General features: G+C 38.8%; 1 protein-coding gene across 2 annotated transcripts; it reads left to right on the plus strand.

Annotated features, from left to right (window-relative positions):
• Positions 1-11,824: 11,824 nt before the first annotated feature.
• On the plus strand, positions 11,825-15,060 carry LOC147382590 (putative glucan endo-1,3-beta-glucosidase A6). 2 transcript variants are annotated; one of them, XM_086428309.1, is made up of 3 exons: positions 11,826-12,023; positions 12,117-13,433; positions 14,807-15,060. In XM_086428309.1, exons 1-3 carry the CDS (start codon positions 11,969-11,971, stop codon positions 14,842-14,844), a joined length of 1,410 nt encoding a protein of 469 aa, XP_086284435.1. In that variant the 5' UTR covers positions 11,826-11,968; the 3' UTR covers positions 14,845-15,060. The 2 variants fall into 2 exon arrangements, with proteins under 2 accessions (XP_086284434.1, XP_086284435.1); XM_086428308.1 differs by lacking the exon at positions 14,807-15,060 and having other exon boundaries at positions 11,825-12,023; positions 12,117-14,163.
• Positions 15,061-23,080: the final 8,020 nt, after the last annotated feature.

Consider the following 23,080-nt stretch of genomic DNA (forward strand, 5'->3'; position numbering starts at 1 on the left):
CTGTTTGAGTCACTCGGCTATAATCAATCGGTTAACTTTTTGACTAGTGAACTCGTGGTAGAGTAAGACCCTAACCAGCTTCTGCTCTGCCCGTAAGGGTAGAACAAACCCACGTAGGTCCAAACCCAGCTGGATCCACACGACTATTGTTATTCATACTAGAGCTGAGCCCCGACCAGAAATCTTACTCGGCCAATGAAGGCAGAGGAGACCCACATAGGCTCGAATTCCTACTGAATTCCACTGAAACCTACTTTTAACTCATGACAAAGTAGGACCCCGACCCAACCAGCCATCTTACTCTGCCAATAAGGGCAGAGAAGACCCACATAGGTACGGACACTAGATGGATCCACACAGCTATTGTTACTCATGTCAGAGTTGGGCCCCGACTAAACATCTCACTCCGCCAATGAAGGTAGAGGAGACCCACGTAGGCTCGAATCCCTACTGGATTCTTCTATTTGGCTTATCACTGCAAACACAGCTGAGAGACAATAATAACAGAACATTTATTGATAATATCTCTTTAACTTACACGTATTCCCAAGTCTGGGTAACCCCTGACCAGTCATAGTGAGTAAGTAATATACTTCCTTCTAGCCCACTTTTGCCACTATGTAGGATCCTTCCCAATTCACTCCTAACTTACCGTTGCTCAGCTCTTCCGTGTTTTGGAATACTCACCTCAACATTAAGTCATCTTCCTGAAACTAGTAAGGACGAACTTTCTTATTGAAGTAGTTCTGCAACTTCTTGTGGTAATGCTCCAATCTGATTAGTGTTGCATCTCACTTTTCTTCTAGCAGGTCCAGCTCTACAACTAGCTAAGGGCTATTTCTTTCAAATTACACTATCTTGGTTCTTACTGTAGGGAAGCTATTCTCTGTGGGAATTACTGCTTCTACTCTATAAGCCATGGCAAATGGAGATATTCCCATAGATGTTCTAACAGTTGTTCTATAAGCCCATAAGACCCCATGCAATACTGACGTCCACCTGCCCTTGGCTTCCCCTAACCTCTTCTTCAAAATGTCTAGCAGTACCTTATTTATAGCTTCAGCTTACCTATTACCCTGAGGGTACTAAGGCATAGAAAACACTTGCTTTATCCCGTATTCTCTACAAAATTCTCTTACCTGCTCTCCTGTAAACTGCCTTTTGTCATCAAAAATTATGGAATGAGGTAAACCAAATCTGTAAATAATGTTCTCCCAAAGGAACTTTTGGACTTCTTGCTACCGAACCCTAGACAATGGGGTGCGTCTGCCCACTTAGTGAAATAATCGGTTGCCACCAACAAAAAAGTAAGATTTCTTGGAGCCTTAAGCATCGTGCCTACTAAGTCAATCCCCTACTGTGCAAATGGCCAATGGTTGATGAGGGAGTGGAGTTGTATTACTAGTTGCCTGATTATCCTCCCGTGCCTCTGGCAGTTATCACAATGCTTGGCGTACGAAGCTGCATCTTTCTACAAGTAGGGCCAAAAATACCCTTGAGAGAAAACCTTATGCGCTAAAGTTCTCCCCCCTGAATGGTTTCCACAGTCACCCCCATAGATTTCCCTTAGTGCTTCTTTTGTTTATTTTAGAGTCAAACAGCACAGGAATGGCCCCCTTACGGATTTTCTATATAGAGTCCCATCTAGAACTGTGTACCTCTATACTCTATTCTTGATTTGCCTGGCCTCCTTTAGGTTGCTGAGCAGCTCCCCATGTTGTAGGTACGCCAAAATTGGTGTTATCCACCCTTGTTCTACTTCAACTGCCACTAAGTTGGACAACCCAAACTCATTTATACATGGGTTCTCCTGGTAGCTCAATGAAAATTCTCTCTTATTCTTCTTGACCAACATCGATGCGATGTAGGCCAGGCCGTCTGCATGCCTGTTATCTGCTCTGGGTACGTGTTCAATTTTGATATCTCTAGTTCGATGCATAACTGCTCTGATCTTCTCAAGGTAAAGCTGCATTTGAGGATCCCGGGCCTCAAACTTCCCATTGATGTGGTTAACTACCAATTACGAGTCACTGTATACTATAGACTCTGTTACCCCCAATCCTGCTAAGGATTCGAGGCCGAGTAGCATTGCCACATACTCCGCCTCGTTATTTGAAGCCTTGAATCCTAGGGTCACCGCCTTCTCTATTCTTATTTTGTGATTAGTACTACCCTAATACCTGACCCCTCAAAGTTGGATGATCCATCCACATAGGCTTTCCAACCTGATCTGTTCGGCGACTCCTATTCGTCCTCCGCCTTCTGCAATTCTTACACTAATAGCTCTACTTTGTCTTCCACTAGGAAATCTGCCAAGATGTCAACTACTGCCTGGCCTTTCATCGAAACTCTCGACTGGTACTCAAGGCCAAACTCTGCTAACTGAACTGCCCACTTTGCCATCCTGCCCAATCCCTCTACTTTTCCTAAACAATGACTTTAGAGGGAATTCTATGATGACTTGCACCCGATGTACCTAGAAGTATGGTTGTAGGTGAATTTCCATATAAACTAGTGCTAACCCCACCTTCTCAAGTCTTGTGTAACGCATCTCTACATCTGAGAAGGTCTTATTCAGGAAATAAATGGGCTGCTCCCCTGCTACCCCAGTTCTGACCAAGACTGAGTTGAGTGCGTGTTCAGAAGTGACCAAATACATCCCTAACTCCTCCCTCGCTTCTGGCTTGGAAAGTATGGGTGGTTTACTGAGGTAACTCTTCAATTCCGAGAATGCTCGCTCACACTCTTCTGTCCACTCAAACCAGGAGTTTTTTCGCCACAACTGGTATAAGGGCCTGCACTTATCGGAGGATCTAGCTATGAAGCGATTTAAAGTAGCTATTCTCCTTGCAAATTTCTGGACTTGTTTCTGGGTCTTCGGGGATGGCATCTATAATAGTGCTCTGATCTGATTCGGATTGGCTTCAATTCCTCTCTTTGTGACTAGATAACCTAGGAATTTCCTTGAAGTTAACGCAAAGGTATATTTCTCTAGGTTAAGCTTCATTCCCACCTTTCTTATCTTGGACAAGACCTCGTCTACGTCACTAACATGGTCTTCCTTCTTTCTGCTCTTGACTAACAGGTCATCTATGTACACCTCTGTTGTTTTGCCTAGTAAATCCCTGAACAATTTTGTCACGAGCCTCTGGTAGGTGGCTCCCACATTCTTCAATCCGAAGGGCATCATCACCTTATAGCAATAGAGCCCCTTCTTTGTAATGAACATCATTTTCTCCTAATCATCTGGGTAGAATGTATCTGGTTATAGTCAGAGTAACCATCCATAAAAGATAATCTCTTATGGCCAGAAGTTGCATCAATAAGCTGGTTTATCCTCAGTATCGGAAAGCTATCCTTAAGACAGGTCTTGTTTATTTTTGTAAAGTCTATGCAGACCCTGACTTTCCTATTCTTCTTGGGCACTACCACAATGTTTGTTATCCACTTCGGGAATTGCACCTCCCTGATAAATCCAGTCCTAATTAACTTGTTCACATCATCTTTCATCGCCTCTCTAAACTGTAGCGTTAGTCACTTTGGTTTCGGCTTAACAAGTCTGAAGTCAGGCTCAACGTTTAGATGGTAGCAAACCACATAGGGATTAATTCCTGACATCTCTTCAATAGACCAAACAAAGATGTCTTTATACCTCCTTAAGCACTCTGCTATCTCCTTTAACTTGTCCGATTTCAGCTCAACTCCTAATCCTATCTATTTTTCCTCTCCTATGTCCACCATTTGTATACCTTCCAAGCCCATCCACCAAGCTTGGTCTCCCCTACTGTAATTACTATTGCTGAACTCTATCTTCAGTAGATTTTTCCCTGCTCAACGCGTATACTTGTGCTACTACTTGGTCACCTTTGACATTCTACATCCCTGCGGCATGGGGAACCTAAGTACTTGATAATAAATGGATGAAACCGCTCTCATCTCATGCATCCACCAACTGCCCACGATGGCGTTGTACTTTGCTTCAACGACCACGAACATGGTCATCAAAGTCATCGGCCCTATTTTGACTAGTTGCACTATTTCTCCCCAAGGCTAACTAGATCTCCCGTCAAAACCGACCAACGGTGCTCCTACTGGTGCAAGTACATTTTTGCTGAGACCCACCTTTTAAAAGGCCAAAGCATATAGAATGTCTATGGAGTTGCCGCTATCTACTAGCACCCTTTTAAGCATGAAGGCGCTAGCTACAGAGTTATTACTAGTGCATCATAATGGGGCCTGGCCACCCTCTCTAAATTTCTCTCAGTGAATGCCACCGTCTGCTTCCCAAAGGATTCCAATTTGGTAGGTCTACTCCTTCTCATAAAAATGTGTGCCAAGTGCTCAACTCTTATCCTCTTCACACTTTCAATAATTCTGGTCTGCCCAGTCTTGATGCTCTCCTCCTTTAGGAAAATGTGTTTCACAGTTGCCTTTCCATCTTGCCCTCCTCTTGACGACTGCTTTGCCCTGCGATCTTCATCCTGAAGAAAGCCTTTCCTCTGTCTTTTGGGAAAATCTTTCAGCCTGCTCAACTCTGCCAACTTTCACAGGAATCTCCTCAGGGCCTTACATCTGTTTGTGATGTAGGCCAGCACCTTGTGGTACTTGTAGTATCTTTCGCCTTGATTAACTTGGTTTTAAAGAAGTGGAGCGGGCCACTCGAAAAATAACTCATTAGTAATAAGAGGTAATATTTCACTTTGAGGCATAGCAAAATACGTCCCAAACCTTCTCCTCTCCGCCCTCTTGTTCTCGCAGCCGCTTCTTATCTTACTGTTACGACTGTGGTTGTTTACTAGGCTTTTCCACAGTATAGATGACCTTACTCTTTCCCGCTAAACTCCGGGGATCATCCTCTAAGCGATTATACTTCTTCGCTCCTTCAAACAACTCGCTCACAGTTTCTAGTCTCTTATTCACGAGGGATCTATACAACCCCGAATTGGAAGGTAAAACGTTTCTAAATGCCACTACTGCCGTTTATTCGTCACAGCTTTCTAACGATATCGCCTCTTCTCTGAACTACTTGGTGAATTCTGTGAGACTCTCCTGCTACTAGTCTCATACTAAGCAATGCATCAACATCCCATCCACTCTTTTGGTTGCCGATGTACCATACAATGAAGGCAGTACAAAGCTCCTCGAACGAGCTAATTGATCACCTAGCAGTTGTGGAACCAAGTCAGAGCATTCCCTTGAAAACTCGAAGGGAACAGTCTAAACAATAGCCCTTCTCTCTCTTTCCACAATGCGAACATCTGTCGAAAATGAAACAAATGATCTACCGGGTCCTTCATCCCGGAATAAGGGGTAAATCTCGACGGCACGAACTTTTTAGGAATCTCTTCGGCTAAAATCCCCATTGAGAAAGGAGTTCTTTGTATTCCTCGTACGGCCTACACTATTGTAGTGCCCATGTCGACACCTTTCATCATTTCCTTCTCCTTCATAATCATTCTCTGACCTCTTCTAGGGTCAAACCTACTTTTAGTTCGGTCCGAGTGGCTGTTGTACCAACCTCCGTCCCAAACCTCTTATGGGCATCAATGATGGGGTGCTTCCTTCCGTACTAAAGGCATGGCCATCTTTACTTGTCGCCTAAGGATCCTTTGGCCTGTTGTCTCGTTCTGTCTGTTGGCGGTCATCGAGACATTGGTTCAAGTTTCAATTTTGCTCTATCAAATCATTCATCTTCTTCTACATCTCCTCTTATTGCTTTCTCATGGCCTCCAACATCGTCAAAAGCTGCGCGTTTACTGCCGGACCCACCGACGGGGGTGCATTGACTTCATTCGTTCTTGTGGATCTCACTATTGTTTCAATTGAAATCAATATAATATTGGTGTTCCCATAGACGGTGTCAGTTGTGTGCGGTTAGAATTCGATGGACGGCTTTGATGGTCCCAACACGCATTGATCCAAAGTTGTTTTGAGCACTCCCTGTCCCCTCACGGTGGCCTGGTACCTGTCACAGACACTCTGATACTCAAGTTAGAGAGACAGAGGAATAGTAATCAATACTAGCTTGTCCTTGGTCTTTCCAGCCCCCTTACAATAGTACTTACTGTGATATTTAACCCCCCTCAAATTCTCCCCTACAGGCTGTAGTATAGGGTAATCATGGGATTTCTACTGATTCTCAGGGTTTGTTTACCTCATCGGAGTATCCTGGAATGATTGAGTTTATCTATTATGATTGCATCAGGGATTTTCGAAACCTGACATGCACACAATACTATTGTAGTTTTCTCAAGGTCTATTTTGCATTACCGGGCTGACTTTGCTTAGTGTTGTATTGTTCTGCAAGCTAGGCTAGGAAAGGGAGGCCTCTGCTCTGGCCTACCTTGCTTACTGGTAGCGCTTCACCAGTTGGTCTATGTTAGGTACCCCTTGGCCCCTGGCTGACTTGGACACGTGGAAGGCCAAGATTTATGTGCAATTATTTCTCTTTACATGACCCTTTTACTCAAACATTCCTAGAGGGGAAGGACTTCTCAAGCCCTTCCTAATCAGCATGTGCTTCTTGCGTGGTTAAAACTCAAAAACAGGATTGTGATCCCTAATGGTGTCCGAACTCTATATTTCCTAAGTATGAATCTCCTCAGGAAACTCAACAGAAGTAGTAGTTGTAACAACAATGGTAAAAGAAGAAATAAAATCAAAGGGAGAAGTAAAGAATGGCTTGCTCCTCACACACCAGTGTCAGCTAACCTACTTCTTTAGTAGGGATGGAAGTACGAGGGGCCAGACTTTTTTTTCTTCTTTCCTTACCCTGGTCAGAGGGAGGAGTAGTCCTGATAGTAGGGGTGAGGAGAGAGAGAACTCTAAAAATTCAATGTTTATGGCATCGAAGAATCCCAAGGGGGACGGAAGAAAAGGAAGGGAAGGCATAAAGGCAAAGGGAGAAGGAAGATCTCTTGAGATTCACTCAGTCTGATCAAACAAGGCTTGTCGTACAAGTGGCTGAGGTAAAATAGAAATGGAATGATAGGTCTGATCTCCTTCAACCACCCTGTCAGCCAGCCTGGTTTGGAGGCCCACTACCACTAGCCTCTCTATCTTTAGATTCAACATTAAACAAAAATGAAGAGTGGGATACAGCTAGGTGGCTAAAAACCAGTCTTAGGTTGAAAGGTCTAAGGGACTCTAAATCCCTCATGAGGAGCACTAGGGACGAACTTCTAGTTCCCGGAGACAATCAGGGGGTCCTTGTACCACCCTTTGTCAGCATTAGGGAAAATGGAACTAGTGCAACTGCTACATTCTTGGAAGATAACAAGTAATACCCAAGACGCTGGGGGATAGCTTCAAATTGTACTTGAAAATAAATTCATTAGGGGTTATGTCCATCTTTTCTACTATCTCTACTAGACGGTAAAAGTTGCTAGATAATTGGCCTAGGACCTGGTTTATCTTACTTAACACCTCCCTGAGAAAAGGAGAGAGAAGGAAACTAAGGCTAGCCTTGATTTGGCCGACGTAAATCATAATTTCCCCTTGACAATACTTGTCAGGGTCCTTGGGGTCTTTTCAAATGCGAATAGACACTGAGACAAGGATATAAAGTCCCCTCCAAAGTTTGGTCATGTTGGCAGCCATTGAGAAATCAAGTTTGCAGAAAATAGAAGGTAAGAACAAAAGATTACCTAAGCCTGAGAAAGGTAAGGATGGCGAAGAAGCCAAAAAGAGAAAGAAAATGTCGTTAGCATAAAAAGATGAGATTACATAAAGTTATAACACAATAGGAGGAAAAGTTAGCACAAAGTTTCTTACTTATAGGAGAACGTAAAGGAATATGTACGCCTGGGAAGATAGCCTAATCCAACCTAACCACCGTAGCTTGGGGCATAGTGCTGGTGTTAGTGGGGCATGTGAACGAACAGAAATGAAGAACGATTCGTCTCAACCATCAGAAAAGATTTGAAACGATATTGCATTAAATGCGTCAATTCATTAAGAGTAGAAGTAATTATAGAGAATCCTGACAACCAATAGGGGGGAGGTTATGTGTCTCTAAAAGACAACGAGACTTCACGGCTCATCAAGAGGGGGTAATCCACACAGTTATCTAGATCGTACACATGTCCAGGTTGGTTAAGTGACACCATACGCAGATCAGCATACAGGACACTGCCCAGCAGCAAGGCAAGCCAAGGTAGAAAGTGCTTGGCCTAATCAGAAAGGTAGCACAACATTGGATAAGACTTGGTCTGCCAAGCAGGGTAGACCCGATCAAAGAATATCTGTAATGTTGGTTTGCACATACTAAGCCTAGAGATCTCAAAGGAGATCTCCCAAATATAGCATATCTAATCCAAAAGATCCTCATTCCATTGAGGATCCTAGGAATAAGGGGATTCTCTGGATCACCTCCCATGAGAAGGGAAAATCCTAATTTGGAGAAATGATCTATAAATAGCACAATTTGCAAAGAGTGAAGGACTTTTGGCGGATTGGAGGTCTAACCAGTATATTTGACTATTCCTCTGTTTCTCTAACTTGAGCGTCAAAGAGTTTTTGGCAAGTATCACGTCTGTATTAGCAAGGAAGAGGAATAAACGACTTCAAATCTGTGAGGTAGAGTCCATCAATACCATTTACTGGAATATAACCTCACAAGAACCATAAAAGTTTTTTTATTGAGATATGAGTAAAAAAACATCTATGACTCCTGCACTCTTTCGCTTCAGGATGTTCGATATGAAATATAATCTTGAGGTTACTCCAAGACAACTTTAATTTTTTTATAATAATTTTGAAACATGTTTTACCCATTTGATTCTTAGAATCGAAATTGACAGGTACCCGTGGTTCTTGGCAATTCCGGTTCCAATTATTTTAGAATCAGAATCGAAATTGGAATCAACAAGAATTGGAACCGAAAAATTATAGTGGTTATGGTTATAATTTTTTTAAGAGCCAGCCGATTGACACTCCTACTTCAAGAAAAGAAAAAAGTATTAAATTTACTATTAAAATACGACCCAAATTTAAGGATTTTTTAGAAAATAAAATAAAATCTCTCTATGCCCTTTTAAAAATATTCACCCAGTTTTCATAAATATTTTTAAAAAGAGTTAGGATCATATGCACCCAGGGTGAAGGATTGAAACCCACCTTCCACACCCTAATAAATGCCTTGTAAGCCATAATCCAAGGAATTAGAGCCTAAAATATCTCCTCTTAAAATATCCTTGGATTTTGACTTACGTGGAGTGTGGGGTGTGGCAGGAGGGGTTCAAACCTCCACCCGGAGTGGATACGTTCTGCACTCTTTAAAAAATGCTAATGATTTTCCAACTCTTCATTTGGCTAACGTGGTAAGGGCATAGAACCGTTGATCGTTTTCCTTGTGTATCCTGAAGAAAAAGATATATGATTTTGTGCCCTTGCCATGTCAGTCACATACACACTGAGTGAAACTTTTCAAGTCAGAAAAACACAACTTAAAAAAATGAATAATGATGAATGCACGTGATTGGGTACACAATTGATGTGGCAAGGGCACAAAATCTCACATATTTTTCTTGTATATCCCAATGAAAACAATCTATGATTTTGTGCCCTTGCCACATCAGTCGCATTCTCAATCGCATACCAAGACTGCTTGCATTCATCATGACTTATATATATAACTGATTCACTCATTTTTGGCATACTAACCATTGCTTTTGTCCGTTGTAATGCCAACTTCAACTTTACGAGGGTAAATTAGTCTATTTTGTCCGTTGGCATACTAACCATTGCTTTTGCTTTTGCTTAAGCATGTATACATATGCTCTTGACCTTGGTCTTCTCTAAGTGACTAATATAAAATAATTAAAATGCCCTAGCCCTAGCCCTAGCCTTAGCCCGTAGCTTGTAAATTTTAGCTCTTTAAGTTCAAGTCCAGCTTCTTATTGGTTTTATTTGTAAAAAGATTCACGAATTTTTTGCTTTTTCAAAAAAATATTATTCTTATGAATATTTAAATAATTCAAAAAATTAGGGTATTTTAACAAGAAAATAATTTTCTTTTATAAAATAACTTTTTTTTATGAATATTATAATATTTGGGAAAAAATTTGACATTAACCTAGTAATTAACGAAGCTTCAGTTTCCTCCATCAGTTGGACTTCTCAATCTCTCACCATAGTCTCCACTCTCCAACAGCCCATTCAGGTAGGTTTCTTTCTCACCGTCTTTTCAAAAATTCAATCAAAAGAAATTAAAAAATCAAATTCAAAAAAATCAAAGAAGTACGTCTAAAGTCAAATCAATCTTTGCAACTTCGTAGAGAAGAATTGAAATTGAATCTATCTATAAAACTCTTTAGAATTTTTTTTATTTCTCTCTCTAGCTCAAGGGGTGTTCATATATTTTGTTGGGTTTTTTTTTTTTTTTTAGTTTATTAAGTCTTGGATTTTTTTCAACAGTTGCTTGATATAGAAGTTACAATGTTTTTTAATTAATTTTTAGATATTTCAGATTATTCAAATCTTTTTAAAGACTTATATAATTAAAAATTTTACTAGAATATTGTAAATCTTTTATTGGATTTTTATATTGCTATTTAAATATCCCAATTGTTTGCTCAATTGCCTAATGGAGGCGCAATTAATAAATTTTTGAATTATAAATATTTAAATGTATGTCATGTATTCTAGATTCTAGTGTTGGATGTTGAAAGATGAGGGCATTTAAGCCATTTTTCTATTATTCTTCCACATTAGACCAAGATCAATGGGGCATGCCAATGGCTATCTCACATATTCAACAAACACATGAAGTGTCTAGACTCTTGATCTCCCAAAAGTTTATAATAAATGACAAAAAAATGCCTTTGTGCAACAAAATCAATCTCCCTTTTAAAAAGAATCGTAATAATTTGACTATCCGACGTGGCAAACTCAATTGACTACCCTGACATGACAAGTTCGGGAATCGTAGATCTACGCTCCTTGGGATTCACGGCTACACTTCCCCATAAAAAAAATTTATCTCAAGGGAATCGTGTATTCGGAGGAGCATTGATCTACAATTCCTGAACTTGTCACATCAGGTAGTCGATTGAGTATGTCACGCGGGGTAGTCAAATTATAACAACTCTTTTTAAAAAGAGTGCTGATTTTTTAACTTGACTTGACAAGGTGACTAAAAAATTCATCGATGTGGCATGGGCAAAGAATCGTAGATTCTTTCCCTCGGGATACACAACCGACCTAATCAATTTCCCTCGCAAAGAATCTAAAGTTCTTTGCACATAACACTTGTGAGTTTTTGAGTCACGCTATGAGGTTGAGTTACAAAACCATTAGACTTTTAAAAAAATAGGTATGTGAGTCTCTTTCTTAGTAGCAATCACTCAAACAAAACAAAAATATCAATTAAAAAATCCTACCATTTCAATTTCACTTTTCTGGTATAGTGCATTCATTGTAGTTCATAAGAAGGCCCATGGGCCTAATTCATCCGGACAAAACCAGCTTGTAAGATGAGGATTCCTCAGGTTTATCTATGGCTAAAGGTCTTGATACCTAGGCAATGTCGGACTATCGCTCTCACACTCCCCCCTCATGTGTAATGTGTCTCCGACATCTCTATGGTTATCCATTCTAATAAATCCAAGAGTTTATAAGAAGAAAGATAAGGCAATGAGTGTCCCATGCAGGACTAAACTCAACACACCCCATGTGTGGGCTGGGCCGGTCTAGGCCCAAAAGCACTTGAAAATATTGCCTGGGTGACGTGGTGAAGAACTCCTTCATGACCACTTAGTTTAACACATCGCCCATTAAACGTTCTTCGGCCTTTTATATTTCAAATATCTACTCACCAACGGCACTTTCTGCGTTTATTTTCTTCTCGCTCTTCATCCCCACCTTTATAACCCCCTCACCTTCCCATCTCTCAATCCCTCACTCACCACATTTGAGAATCAAATCTCACTTTTGATCTGTGAAGGATTTCTTCAAACAGAGCAACAAAATGGGTCTTTTCCCTCTCTTCTTATTCTTCTTCTCTTTCCTCCTATCTTTCTCCAGTAAGTTTCTTTAAGCACAGAAAAATCTCTCTTTTTTTTTTATTGGTATTTTTTATCTCTAACTTTAACTCCCTTTTTTTCCTCCATTAACAGATGCAGAGATCACGAGCAAGATTGGCATAAACTATGGACAGCTAGGGAACAATCTCCCCTCTCCATCTCAATCTGTCCAACTCATCAAATCCATCAAAGCCAGTCACGTTAAGCTCTACGACGCAAACCCAGAAATCCTTAAATCTCTCTCAGGAGCCAATATCCATGTCTTGATCATGGTTCCAAACCAAATAATCTCCAACATTTGTTCAAATCAAACTCTCTCAGATCAATGGGTTCGAACCAATGTCCTCCCTTTCTACCCAAAAACCAAGATTCGGTTCATCTTAGTTGGCAACGAAGTTCTAAGCTATTTCTCAGACCAAGATCGAAAAACCTGGTTTGATCTAGTTCCCGCTATTCGAAGAATCAAATGGTCCCTAAGAACCCACAACATCAGAAAAATCAAAGTCGGGACTCCATTAGCCATGGACATGCTTCAATCTTCCTTCCCACCTTCAAACGGAACGTTTCGGTCCGATATTTCCGTCCCTGTTATTAAACCTCTGTTACAGTTCTTGAACCGGACCAACTCGTTTTTCTTTATCGATGTCTACCCTTATTTCACATGGTCCGCAAATCCCACTAAAATAAGCCTCGATTACGCGCTTTTTAGAGGAAAAAACCAAACTTATACCGATCCTCATAGTGGCTTTACCTACACCAATCTCCTCGACCAACTACTCGACTCGGTTTTCTTCGCAATGGCAAAGCTAGGGTTCCCAAACGTACGACTTTCAATCTCCGAAACAGGGTGGCCCACAGCAGGAGATGTGGACCAAATTGGAGCTAATATATACAACGCTGCTACATACAATAGAAATCTCATTAAAAAAATGACTTCTAAACCGGCGGTTGGGACCCCGGTTCGACCAGGATCTGTTATTCCGACATTTATCTTCGCTTTATTCAACGAGAATCAAAAGAGTGGACCGGAAACGGAAAGGAATTGGGGATTGTTGCATCAGAATGGAACGGAGGTTTATGATGTGGATTTAACGGGTAAACGGCTCGAATCTGACTTCAAACTGTTACCCGAACCGAATAATAATGTGCCGTACAGAGGAAAAATATGGTGTGTGGTAGCGGATAGTGTTAAAGGGCGGAATAATTCGGATTTGGAGTTGGCGAGTACGTACGCGTGTGCTCAGGGTAATGGCACGTGCGATGCCCTTAAACCAGGGAAGGAGTGTTACGAGCCTGTTTCGTTGGTTTCGCATGCGAATTATGCTTTTAGTTCGTATTGGATGCAGGTTCGAAGTTTGGGTGGGACTTGCTACTTCAATGGACTCGCTGTCCAAACCACCAACGACCCAAGTAAGTCTTCTCTTACCCCCCACCCACATCCCCATCTATTGGTTTTAAACATGATTTTTAAACTCAGTATTTCATCTTGTCTCGTTCAGCTCCGATACCGAGTTGTCTCAGATGAGTTTTTTGATACGTTTGAGACGTCTCGTGAGACAAATCAATAAATTGAATTATGACTCGTAAATCTCGATCAAAAAATGACTTTGTGAGTTGGTCTCGTTCAACTCTAATACCGAGTTAACTCGAGCGATACGTCTCGGCCTCTGACGAGTTTAAAAACCATAGTTTTAAAGCCCCGTTAATTTGGACAGGATCACTATACTACCCTGAACTCTTTGATTTTTGGAGTTGACTCAATGTGTTGATTTCAATGAGTTTAAATGAAGAGTCACCTCGAAATTCAAGCTGAGTTTTGACTCGTCTCACCAAGTTTTAAGACTATGTTTCTCACAATGGATTGGATGGATTTTGGAACCAATCTAATAAGGCCTATGTTGGATCCAGAGCTGATCCAATAAGAATCGGATCAAACCCTTGTCAGATAGTTATTTTTATAAGATCTCATTACTAGGATCCAAATTGAATAACAAGCAGAGATCAGGCCAAATCAGATAAACTCCTATTTCATATACCAAATGTAAATATGGTTCATACATCTGGACAAAGTATAATGTAATAGAGTTGGGATCAGTAGACTCCTAAGAATGACTCATGAGAAAATCACACGATCCCAACCCTTTAAACAAAATACCCAATGGTTGAGATTTATGTGTATTTTAATAACAAAAATCTCAGAGATAGTTATCCCAAGGATAAATCTCGGAGATAGTTGGATTTTGCATTTAAAGATTTGAGATCATGTGTTTTTTTTTCATGAGTCATTCTTAGGAGTCAAGGGATCTACATAACTTATCACTTTTTATTGCGTAGTGGGTTCCCCATTATATGGGAAGTTAGTTGATCTAGAACTAATCCAAAATTCTATCAAATCAAATCAGATATTTTTCAAGAACAAAAACTTTGATCTTGCCCAAAATTATCAAATCTTAATGGATCAGACTTTCGGGCTATCTGATCCATTGATAGCAATAGATCTTTAATATTTTATTTTGTAGGATTAGGATCAGGGGACAACTATTTGTTGTAACTTTTTTTACATTGCTCGGATGCCATCCATTTAACAAGATCCAATGGCATCTAATAGTGACGTAGAAAGCATTGAAAAAATGGAAAAAATAAATAAATAAATTGAGTGGTAATTTAAGAAAAAATTGTAACTAATAATTGTCCCAGAGCCCAACCCTATTCAGTATATTATACCATATGCTTAGTATTTTTCTCATTAATTTTTTTTTTTTTTTTGGGATGAATTACTACAGGTCGTGGATCTTGCTTGTTCCCAAGTATAACTGTGTGAGGACAATTCACGCACACTAAAAGATGAAAGCCTCTACCCCACCTAGATAGCTTTATTAACTCTATTTTTTTCTTCTATTTTATGGGGTTTGAGGATGAAAAATACAAAGTTGTAATCCAATTTTCGTTTTTAATTGGGCCAAGATTGTGTAATCAGGGTTGTTTTTTTTTTTTGTTGTTTTTTTTTTATAATAATGTTTAAGTGACTTAAAGGTTGGACCTCAAATCGCAAGTGTAAGGAACCATAAATGCTTTCCTCGAGATACTAGTGAAAAAACATCATTGATTCCTATCTATTTTCACATCAGGATGTACAATATAAGGTCCAATCTTGAGGTCACTTCAGCACGGCTATGTTTTTCTTTTTCCAAAAACTTAGTTTGGTAGGTAACACAAATAATCTATCCAACCCAAAGCAGAAATTCCTAGATTGGCACACTATTTTACATCTTCCAAAAAAAGACCAAAATAAACTAGAAGAGAGGTGGCTTCATGAAAAATGACTAACAACTCTTCATCTCATCACATTAAAGACCTTTTTCATCTTAATGTGCAACCTCTAGTTAGAAGTTCATCATATGTGTTAAAACAAAATACATCAAAATATGGAGGTGCTTGCACAACGAAGTTAAATCCCAAATTGTAGAGATTTCTTTTAAAGAGTTTTAAATGTTAAAAACTCTTTCTCCAAAATTGCAATGTATAAGTCTTTGTTAAAATAAATGTTGATTAATATTTATTTAGAATTGATTCAAATAAAATTAATTTAGTTTGTTTTAAAATGATATTTAAAGTTATTTTATGATTACCGTGCCTTTTTGTTAAAGTAAAAGTAAGTATTTTTTTATTTATAATATTTCTATTAGTTGATATTTTTTCACATGGATTGATGATTGTAAAAATATTTTTTGACTCATTTTTCAAATATTTTGTTAATCTTACATTGCTTTCTAAATTTTTTGGAGGGATTTTTAAACCTATAAATAAGGACCTATTCTCAACTCTTTCTTCATTCCAAAAACTCTCATTGAGAGTTCCTAATGGCTTTTAGCTATATGAAAATTTTAATAATTCTTTTTTACTATACATAATAAGAGAGATATTAAAATTAAGGAGGGTCGTCCAAACTTGGATAGGCTCCTAAACCAACCCAAAAGGTGTCGAAGGGGCGCACAGGGTACCTAATGGATTCTTTGATCCGAATAGGTGTCTAATGGTTCCAATGGGGTTCATACCTATTGAGTTTCTTAATCCATTTACGAATGAATGTGACTTTTAGTAATTGTTATCTATTTATATAGATCAAATCTATTAGAAATTCAATAATTCAAACTTTCTACAAAAAAGACATTTGTGTATCTGAAATTCTGTGTGATAGATTTTCTTAAAATAGTCAAAATTTTGAGAAAATATACAATTGTAATAAAATTGGGTTCTGTTGTATCCTAAAGACAAGTTTGCTAGTAACCCATCTGCATCTTCGTGTTCAATCGAAGTAGGGGTGTCTATTGTTTATAAGACAACGTAGATTACTACATGCCTTAGAACAATTTTCTTCTTTTTCTAGTTCTATTTTTCTAACAAGCTATAGACAACAGAATATTACTCTAATGGCACAAATCATCAAGTTTATGAATCAAGACCTTGTGAAACTTGATCATTTTGATGGGTCGAATTTCAAATGATGGCAAGGTATTCTTTTTGCTCCGTCAATTTAAGGTCGCGTATGTTCTTACAACAACATGTCCAACTATTTCAATGGATGCAACTTTTGAATAAATCGACACTCAACGAAAATGACAAGATGATAATCTAGATTGTCGAGATCATATACTCAATGGAATAACTGAAAGATTATTCAACTCATTTTCCAAGTACACAATTGTCAAAGAATTATGGGACTCACTAGAGAAAAAGTATTTAACCGAAGATGTAGGTACAAAAACTTTTTTACTTCTAACTACTTTGATTTTAAAATGACAGAAATAAACTTATTCTTGAACAAGTTCAAGAGTGGCAATTTATTATTACTGAGATAGAGGAAGAAAATATTAAACTTCTCAAAAGTTTTCATGTGGGTGCAATTATCTCCCAATTACCACCTAATTGGAAAGACTATAGAAAAATCCTATCTCACAATAAGAATTTGCAAACTTTGGATGAAATTTTCAAAAGTTTAAAAATAAAAAAAGAAAATAATATTAGAGATAAAAAAGATGATCACTCTAAATCTATTAAGGCTCATATAGTTGAGTCTATAATTCAAGAAAAGAAAAAATACAAGCCTTTTACCAATAGAAAACCATTCAAGAAATTTATCAAAAAAAATGGTTATGGTCAGTTAAAAAAGAATGAAGGTTACTGTTATATGTGTGGGAAAAAAAGACATTTTGCAAGAGATTGTAGAAAACGTCAAGGTAAGAAATCGAAAATCGAATCTAACATGATAGGAGATATAGTGGTTGTCGTTGTGTCTGAAATAAATATGGTTGAAACGAAAGGACATTGGTGGATCGACTCAGTTGCAACACGACATGTGTTATTTGATAGATCGGCTTTCAAATCTTACAAAGCTTAAGATGTATACTTTATATGGAAAATTCTTCTACCATCAAGATTGTGGGCTCCAATAATGTGGAACTCAAACTTACTTCTGGAAAGATTCTCTTGTTAAAAGATGTTCTACATGCTCCAAAAATTAGGAAGAATTTAATTTCTGCCTATATGTTAGACAAAAAGAGGTTCAAGTTAGTCCTTCATTATGGAAAACTGATCTTGAATAAAGATGATATTTTCATTGGAAAATTGTATGTTGTAAACAATACGATTAAATTGAATATAATCAATGATAGTATTTGTAGAGGGAAATAATTGCATGCTACATCTAGGCCATACACATGTCTGAATCGACTAAGTAGTACCAAGCGCAAAATAATATATGAAAGCGTAGCCCTGCTGGCAAGGTAGGTCAGAGTAGAGACCTCCCTAACCTGGCTAGTAGGGCAGGATAGATTAGACTTGCCAAGCAGGGCAGGTCAGATCTTAGGAAAATCGTAAAACTGTTGCGTGCATATCAATCCTAGAGATCATGGAGGATATCTCTACAAATAAGTATAATCAATCTAGAAGATCCCGATTAGGTAAACAACTTCGCAGAGTTAGTGGAAATCCCATGATTACTACCTACAGATAAGGAAACCCTAGGGAGAGTCAAGGGGGAGAGGATTAATAGCATGGTAAGCACTATAGAGGGGGATCCTTCTACAAAAGTTAGAGTCTAACCACTACTAAAGAAGATGCCTCTACTTTTCTAACTTGAGCATTGGAGTGATTTTGGTAGATACTACGCCGCTGCGAAGAGGTCCTAAGGACGACTTCGTATCAGTACGATTGGATTCATTGTAGTCTTTCACCAAATTCCGACCACACAAAACTAGTGCCATCTGTGGGAACACCAGAAGCATATTGATTTCAGTGGAAACAATGGTAAGATTCATAAGAACAAATGAGGTCAATGCACCCCCACCAGTAGTTCTAACCGTAGATATGTAACTTTTGGCAATGTTGGATTACATGAAAAAATAACAAGAGAAAATGCAGAAGAAAATGGATGAATTAGTTGAGCAGAGCTGAAACTTGAACCAGCGAGGCAAGATAGTTTACCAGGAGATGCCCCTTCTGTAACTAAAGATGGTCACACTTCCAGTATGGAAGGGAGTACACTGCTGTTAATCCCTATAGGAGAAGGCAAAATAGAGGTCGCTACTGCTACCACCCGAACTGAGCCTGTATTGGACTTGACTAGAGAAGAAGTCAGAGAGATGATCAGGAAGGAGAAGGAGATGATGAGGAGTGTCGATGTAGGCACGACAGCAGCATAAGCCATTCGGGGATACATAAGTCTCATTTTTCAGCAAAAATTTTAGTCGAATAGATCCTAAAAAAATTTGTACAACTGCGCTTCACTCCTTATTTAGGGACGAAGGATCTAGTAGAACAGCTTTTCTACTTCCGGCAGATGCTTGCATTATGGAAGAAGAATGAAGGGCTAATGTGTAGATTGTTCCCCTCGAGTTTGCAGGGGAACACATTGACTTGATTCCACAAGTTGCCGAGTAGGTCCATTGCCTCATTTGATGAACTCGGCACTGTCTTTGTAGCACGATACATAGGCAACAGGAAGAGTGGGAGAGATGTCGATGCATTGCTTAACATGAGATTGGGTTTGGGGAAGAGTCTCAAAGAGTTTATGAGGAGATTCAGAGAGGAAGCGATGTCTGTAGAGAGTTGTGATGAAAAAACAGCTATGGTGGCATTTAGGAATTTTTTACCATTTGGCTCAAGATTGGGAGCTCAGTAGAAGAGGCTGAAAACTTTGAGTAAGTGGTTCGAAAGAACAAAAAAATACATTCGCTTAGAAGATGATCCTCGAAGCTCAGTAGGGAAGAGCAAGGTTATACATGTTGTATAAAAGCCTAGTAAACAGCACCAGTCACATCAACAGAGCAGGAAAAGGCCGCTCGAATAAGATGGGGAGAGAAGGAGAAAGGGGACATAATTCGCTATGCCTCCCAACAAAATCCTACCCTTCATTGCGCATGAACTGTATTTCAAGTGGCTTGCACTTCTCACTCGAGATCAAATTAACTAAGGTGAGAGATACTGTGAGTATCACAAGCTGCGAGCGTATACCACAAACAAATGCCAAGCTTGAGAAGATTCTTGCAGAAGCTTGCAGAGCAGGACATATTAAGATATTTGCCCAAGAGACAAAAAGAGTACCCACCTCAGGAACACAATCGCAAGGCAGACCAGCCGCCAGTCGAAAGATAGGATGAAAAGGCAACGGTGATACATGTTGTCCTCAGGGAAGTGGGTAGAAAGCCCGGGTAGGTCAGAACCAGCAAAAGAGCAAAGAGAAAAAGGGCTGAGCACCTGACTCACATTTTTACAACGAAAAGTGGACCTATAGAATAGATAGAACACTTTGGGGAGCAAACGATAACATTCACTGAGAAGGACTTGGAAGGAGTAACACGACCCCATTATGATGCGTTGGGCGTAACCCTACGAGTAGGCACTTTCACACTTAAGAGGGTGTTGATCGACAGTGGTAGCACAGTGGATATTTTGTATGTTTCAACCTTCTTGAAGATGGGCCTCAGTAGGAATGTGCTCTCCCCAATGGGAGCACTGTTGGTCAAGTTTGATGGGAGATCAATCAGCTGTGGGGGGAGATCGTGTTGCTAGTACAGGCAGGACCGGTAACCTTGATGACCAAGTTCAAAGTTGTTGAGGCAAGTTTCCACATACAATGTTATCTTAGGAGGTAGTGGACGCATGAGATGCGAGCAGTCCCATCCACATATTACCAGGTCCTCCGATTCCTTACGCCGCAGAGAGTGTGGGATGTGCGAGGTGACCAAGTAGCAGCTCAAGTATATACATTAAGCAGGGAAGAGTCATTCAAGGACAAAGTACAGCAATAACAGTTACAGTAGGGGGAGGCCAAGCTTAGTGGACCCCCATGCTTAGAAGGCATTCATATGATAGATAGGGGAGAAGGGAAGCAAATTAAAGTAGGAGCTGAATTGGAACTGAAATAGCTGACAGAATTAGTAGAATGCTTGAAGAAAAATCGAGATGTCTTTGTTTGGTCAATCGAGGAGATCCCAGGGATTAGCCCTAAAGTGATTTGTCACCATCTAAATGTAGAGCCAACTTTCAACTCAGTCAAGCAGAAATCAAGGAGATTAGTACCATGGTTTAAAGAGGAGGTGAATGCTGAGGTGAGGAAGCTGATTAGGATTGAGTTCATAAGAAAAGTGTAGTTTCGGGAATGGATATCGAATATTGTGGCAGTGCCAAGAAGAATGGAAGGTCAAGGTCTACATAAACTTCACAAACTTAAATAATGCATGTCCCAAAGATAGCTTACCAATGCCAAGGATAAACCAGCTTGTAGATTCAACTTCTGACCATGAGAGATTGTCCTTCATGGACAGTTACTCTAGCTACAATCAGATACAACTCAGCCCGAAAGATCAAGAAAAAATAGCATTCATTACAGAGCAAGGGCTCTATTGTTATAAAGTAATGTCCTTTCGTCTAAAGAATGCAGGAGTTACGTATCAGAGGCTGGTGACAGCGCTTTTTAGAGATTTGTTAGGCAGAACAGCAGAGAAGTACATAGACAACCTGCTAGTCAAAAGTAGAAAGAAGGAAGATCACATTAACGATTTGGAAATAGTTTTTTCCAGGATAAGGAAAGTGGGGATGAAACTTAACCTGGAGAAATGCACTTTTGCATGAACTTTAGGAAAATTCTTGGGTTATCTAGTTAAGAAAAGAGGGATCGAAGCCAACCCAAATCAGATCAGAGCATTATTGGAAATGTCGTCACTGAGAACCTAGAAACAAGTTCAAAAGCTAGCAGGGAGAGTAGCTACACTAAATCGTTTTATAGCCAGATCTTCTGATAAATGTAGGCCCTTGTACTAGTTGCTGCGAAAAAAATCCAAGTTTGAATAGATAGAAGAATGTGAACAAGCTTTCTCAGAACTGAAGAAATACATCAACAAACCACCCATACATTCCAAATTAGAAGTAGGGGAAGTATTGGGGTTGTGTTCAACTACTTCAGAGCATGCTCTCAGTTCAGTCTTGGTTAGAACTGAAGTAGCAGTTGAAAGCGTCCTTGATCCGCGGGGTGCACGGATTAGCTTTTGACCTTTGAGGTTTGGGAGTCGCTACCTAGTTATTATGGTCTACGAACCGAACTGACTCTAAAAAGACAAATATTACTAATCTACGAAAAAAAATAGGTCCGGGGATCACGTTACAGGGTTGGAAGGTGTTAGGCACCAACCCCGTCCGGCAAACGCAGGTCTCTACTAATTCCCAAATAAATTACTTACTAAAAGACATAAGTAATAAAAAAAATAATAATAAATAGATACCTTTCTAAAGACAACGTTCTCGTTCCCTCAGATTTGATAGAGTAACTCCTTGTATAGTAAATCCTCACTTCATTCTGTCTCCGGATCTAATTTCTGATCTCCGAGGTGAGGTATCTCTTTCTTAGATCTGGATTCTTCGGATTTGTTTATGAAGTTATAGGTGTTTTTGAAGGTTTTCTAAGTGTTTTTCGAGCTAAAGTTGAGGTATGGGTGTTAGGTAAGGAGTTAGGACTTCAAAATTAGGATTTATGAGAGGCTAGGAAAGTTTTTTAACCTACTTCTCTTAGGATTTATTTTTTTATACGAAAATAGGGTGTGGAGGCTCCTATTTATAAACTTTTTTAAGTGCCTTTTAGATAGAGTTAAGGTTTAATTATAATTTTTTTAGAGAAAGTTATTGTTTTATTATAATTCTTTTAGAGAGAGTTATTATTTAGTTAAAATTCTATTAAATAGAGTTATTATTTAGTTAGAATTCTATTAAATAGAGTTATTATTTAATTAGAATTCTATTAAATAGAGTTATTATTTAATTAGGATTGTTTTAAATAGAATTGTTATTTAATTAGAACTCTATTAGGATTTTGACTTTTAGTCTCATTTGATTGACTTTAAGATTGACTTTAGTCTTACTTGGTTGACTTTAATATATTGACTTTAGTCTTACTTGATTGACTTTAATTTTTTGGAGAACCCCCTTTATTATATCTTTAATTCTTTGGGCCCCAGATGGAGGGGTCTTTGAATAAATATCTTGGCAACCATCAATAATTTTACCTAAGAACCTAATTGATCGATTTTTTTGGTTCAAAATTTTAAATTAATTTTATTAATATTTTACTTTACATTATTTAATGTTTTATTTATTAATTTTAAAATTTTTTAATTGAAAAATTATCGTTTTGCCCCTGAAGAGAATTTTTACGTTTCAAGTCAATTTTTAATGTTCGAAGATGTTTTAGAATCGATTTTTCATAAGAAATTCAATGAAAATAATGGTTTGTATCATTTATGAAGTTTTTTATGTGGAATGATCGTGAACTTTATGAGGGGCATTTTCGTAATTTTATAAAATTTTATGAAAATTGGTGAAATGATTTATTTAGTTTTGATTTGTTGTTTTATGTGTTTGAAAGGGTTTTCCTAAGCGTAATATAGGCTCTAGGGTTGTTTTGAGGTTAGGGTATTTTGGTAATTTGGTCATTTTTTTATCGTGAAGCTTCTTTTTGTCTGAAAGATGATGATTTCTAAGCTTTTGAGGTTATATTTTCCTAGCGT

Source organism: Akebia trifoliata, chromosome 16 (genome assembly GCF_017979445.1).
Source record: "Akebia trifoliata isolate Shusen 1 chromosome 16, ASM1797944v1, whole genome shotgun sequence".
NCBI classification, from domain to species: Eukaryota; Viridiplantae; Streptophyta; class Magnoliopsida; order Ranunculales; family Lardizabalaceae; genus Akebia; species Akebia trifoliata.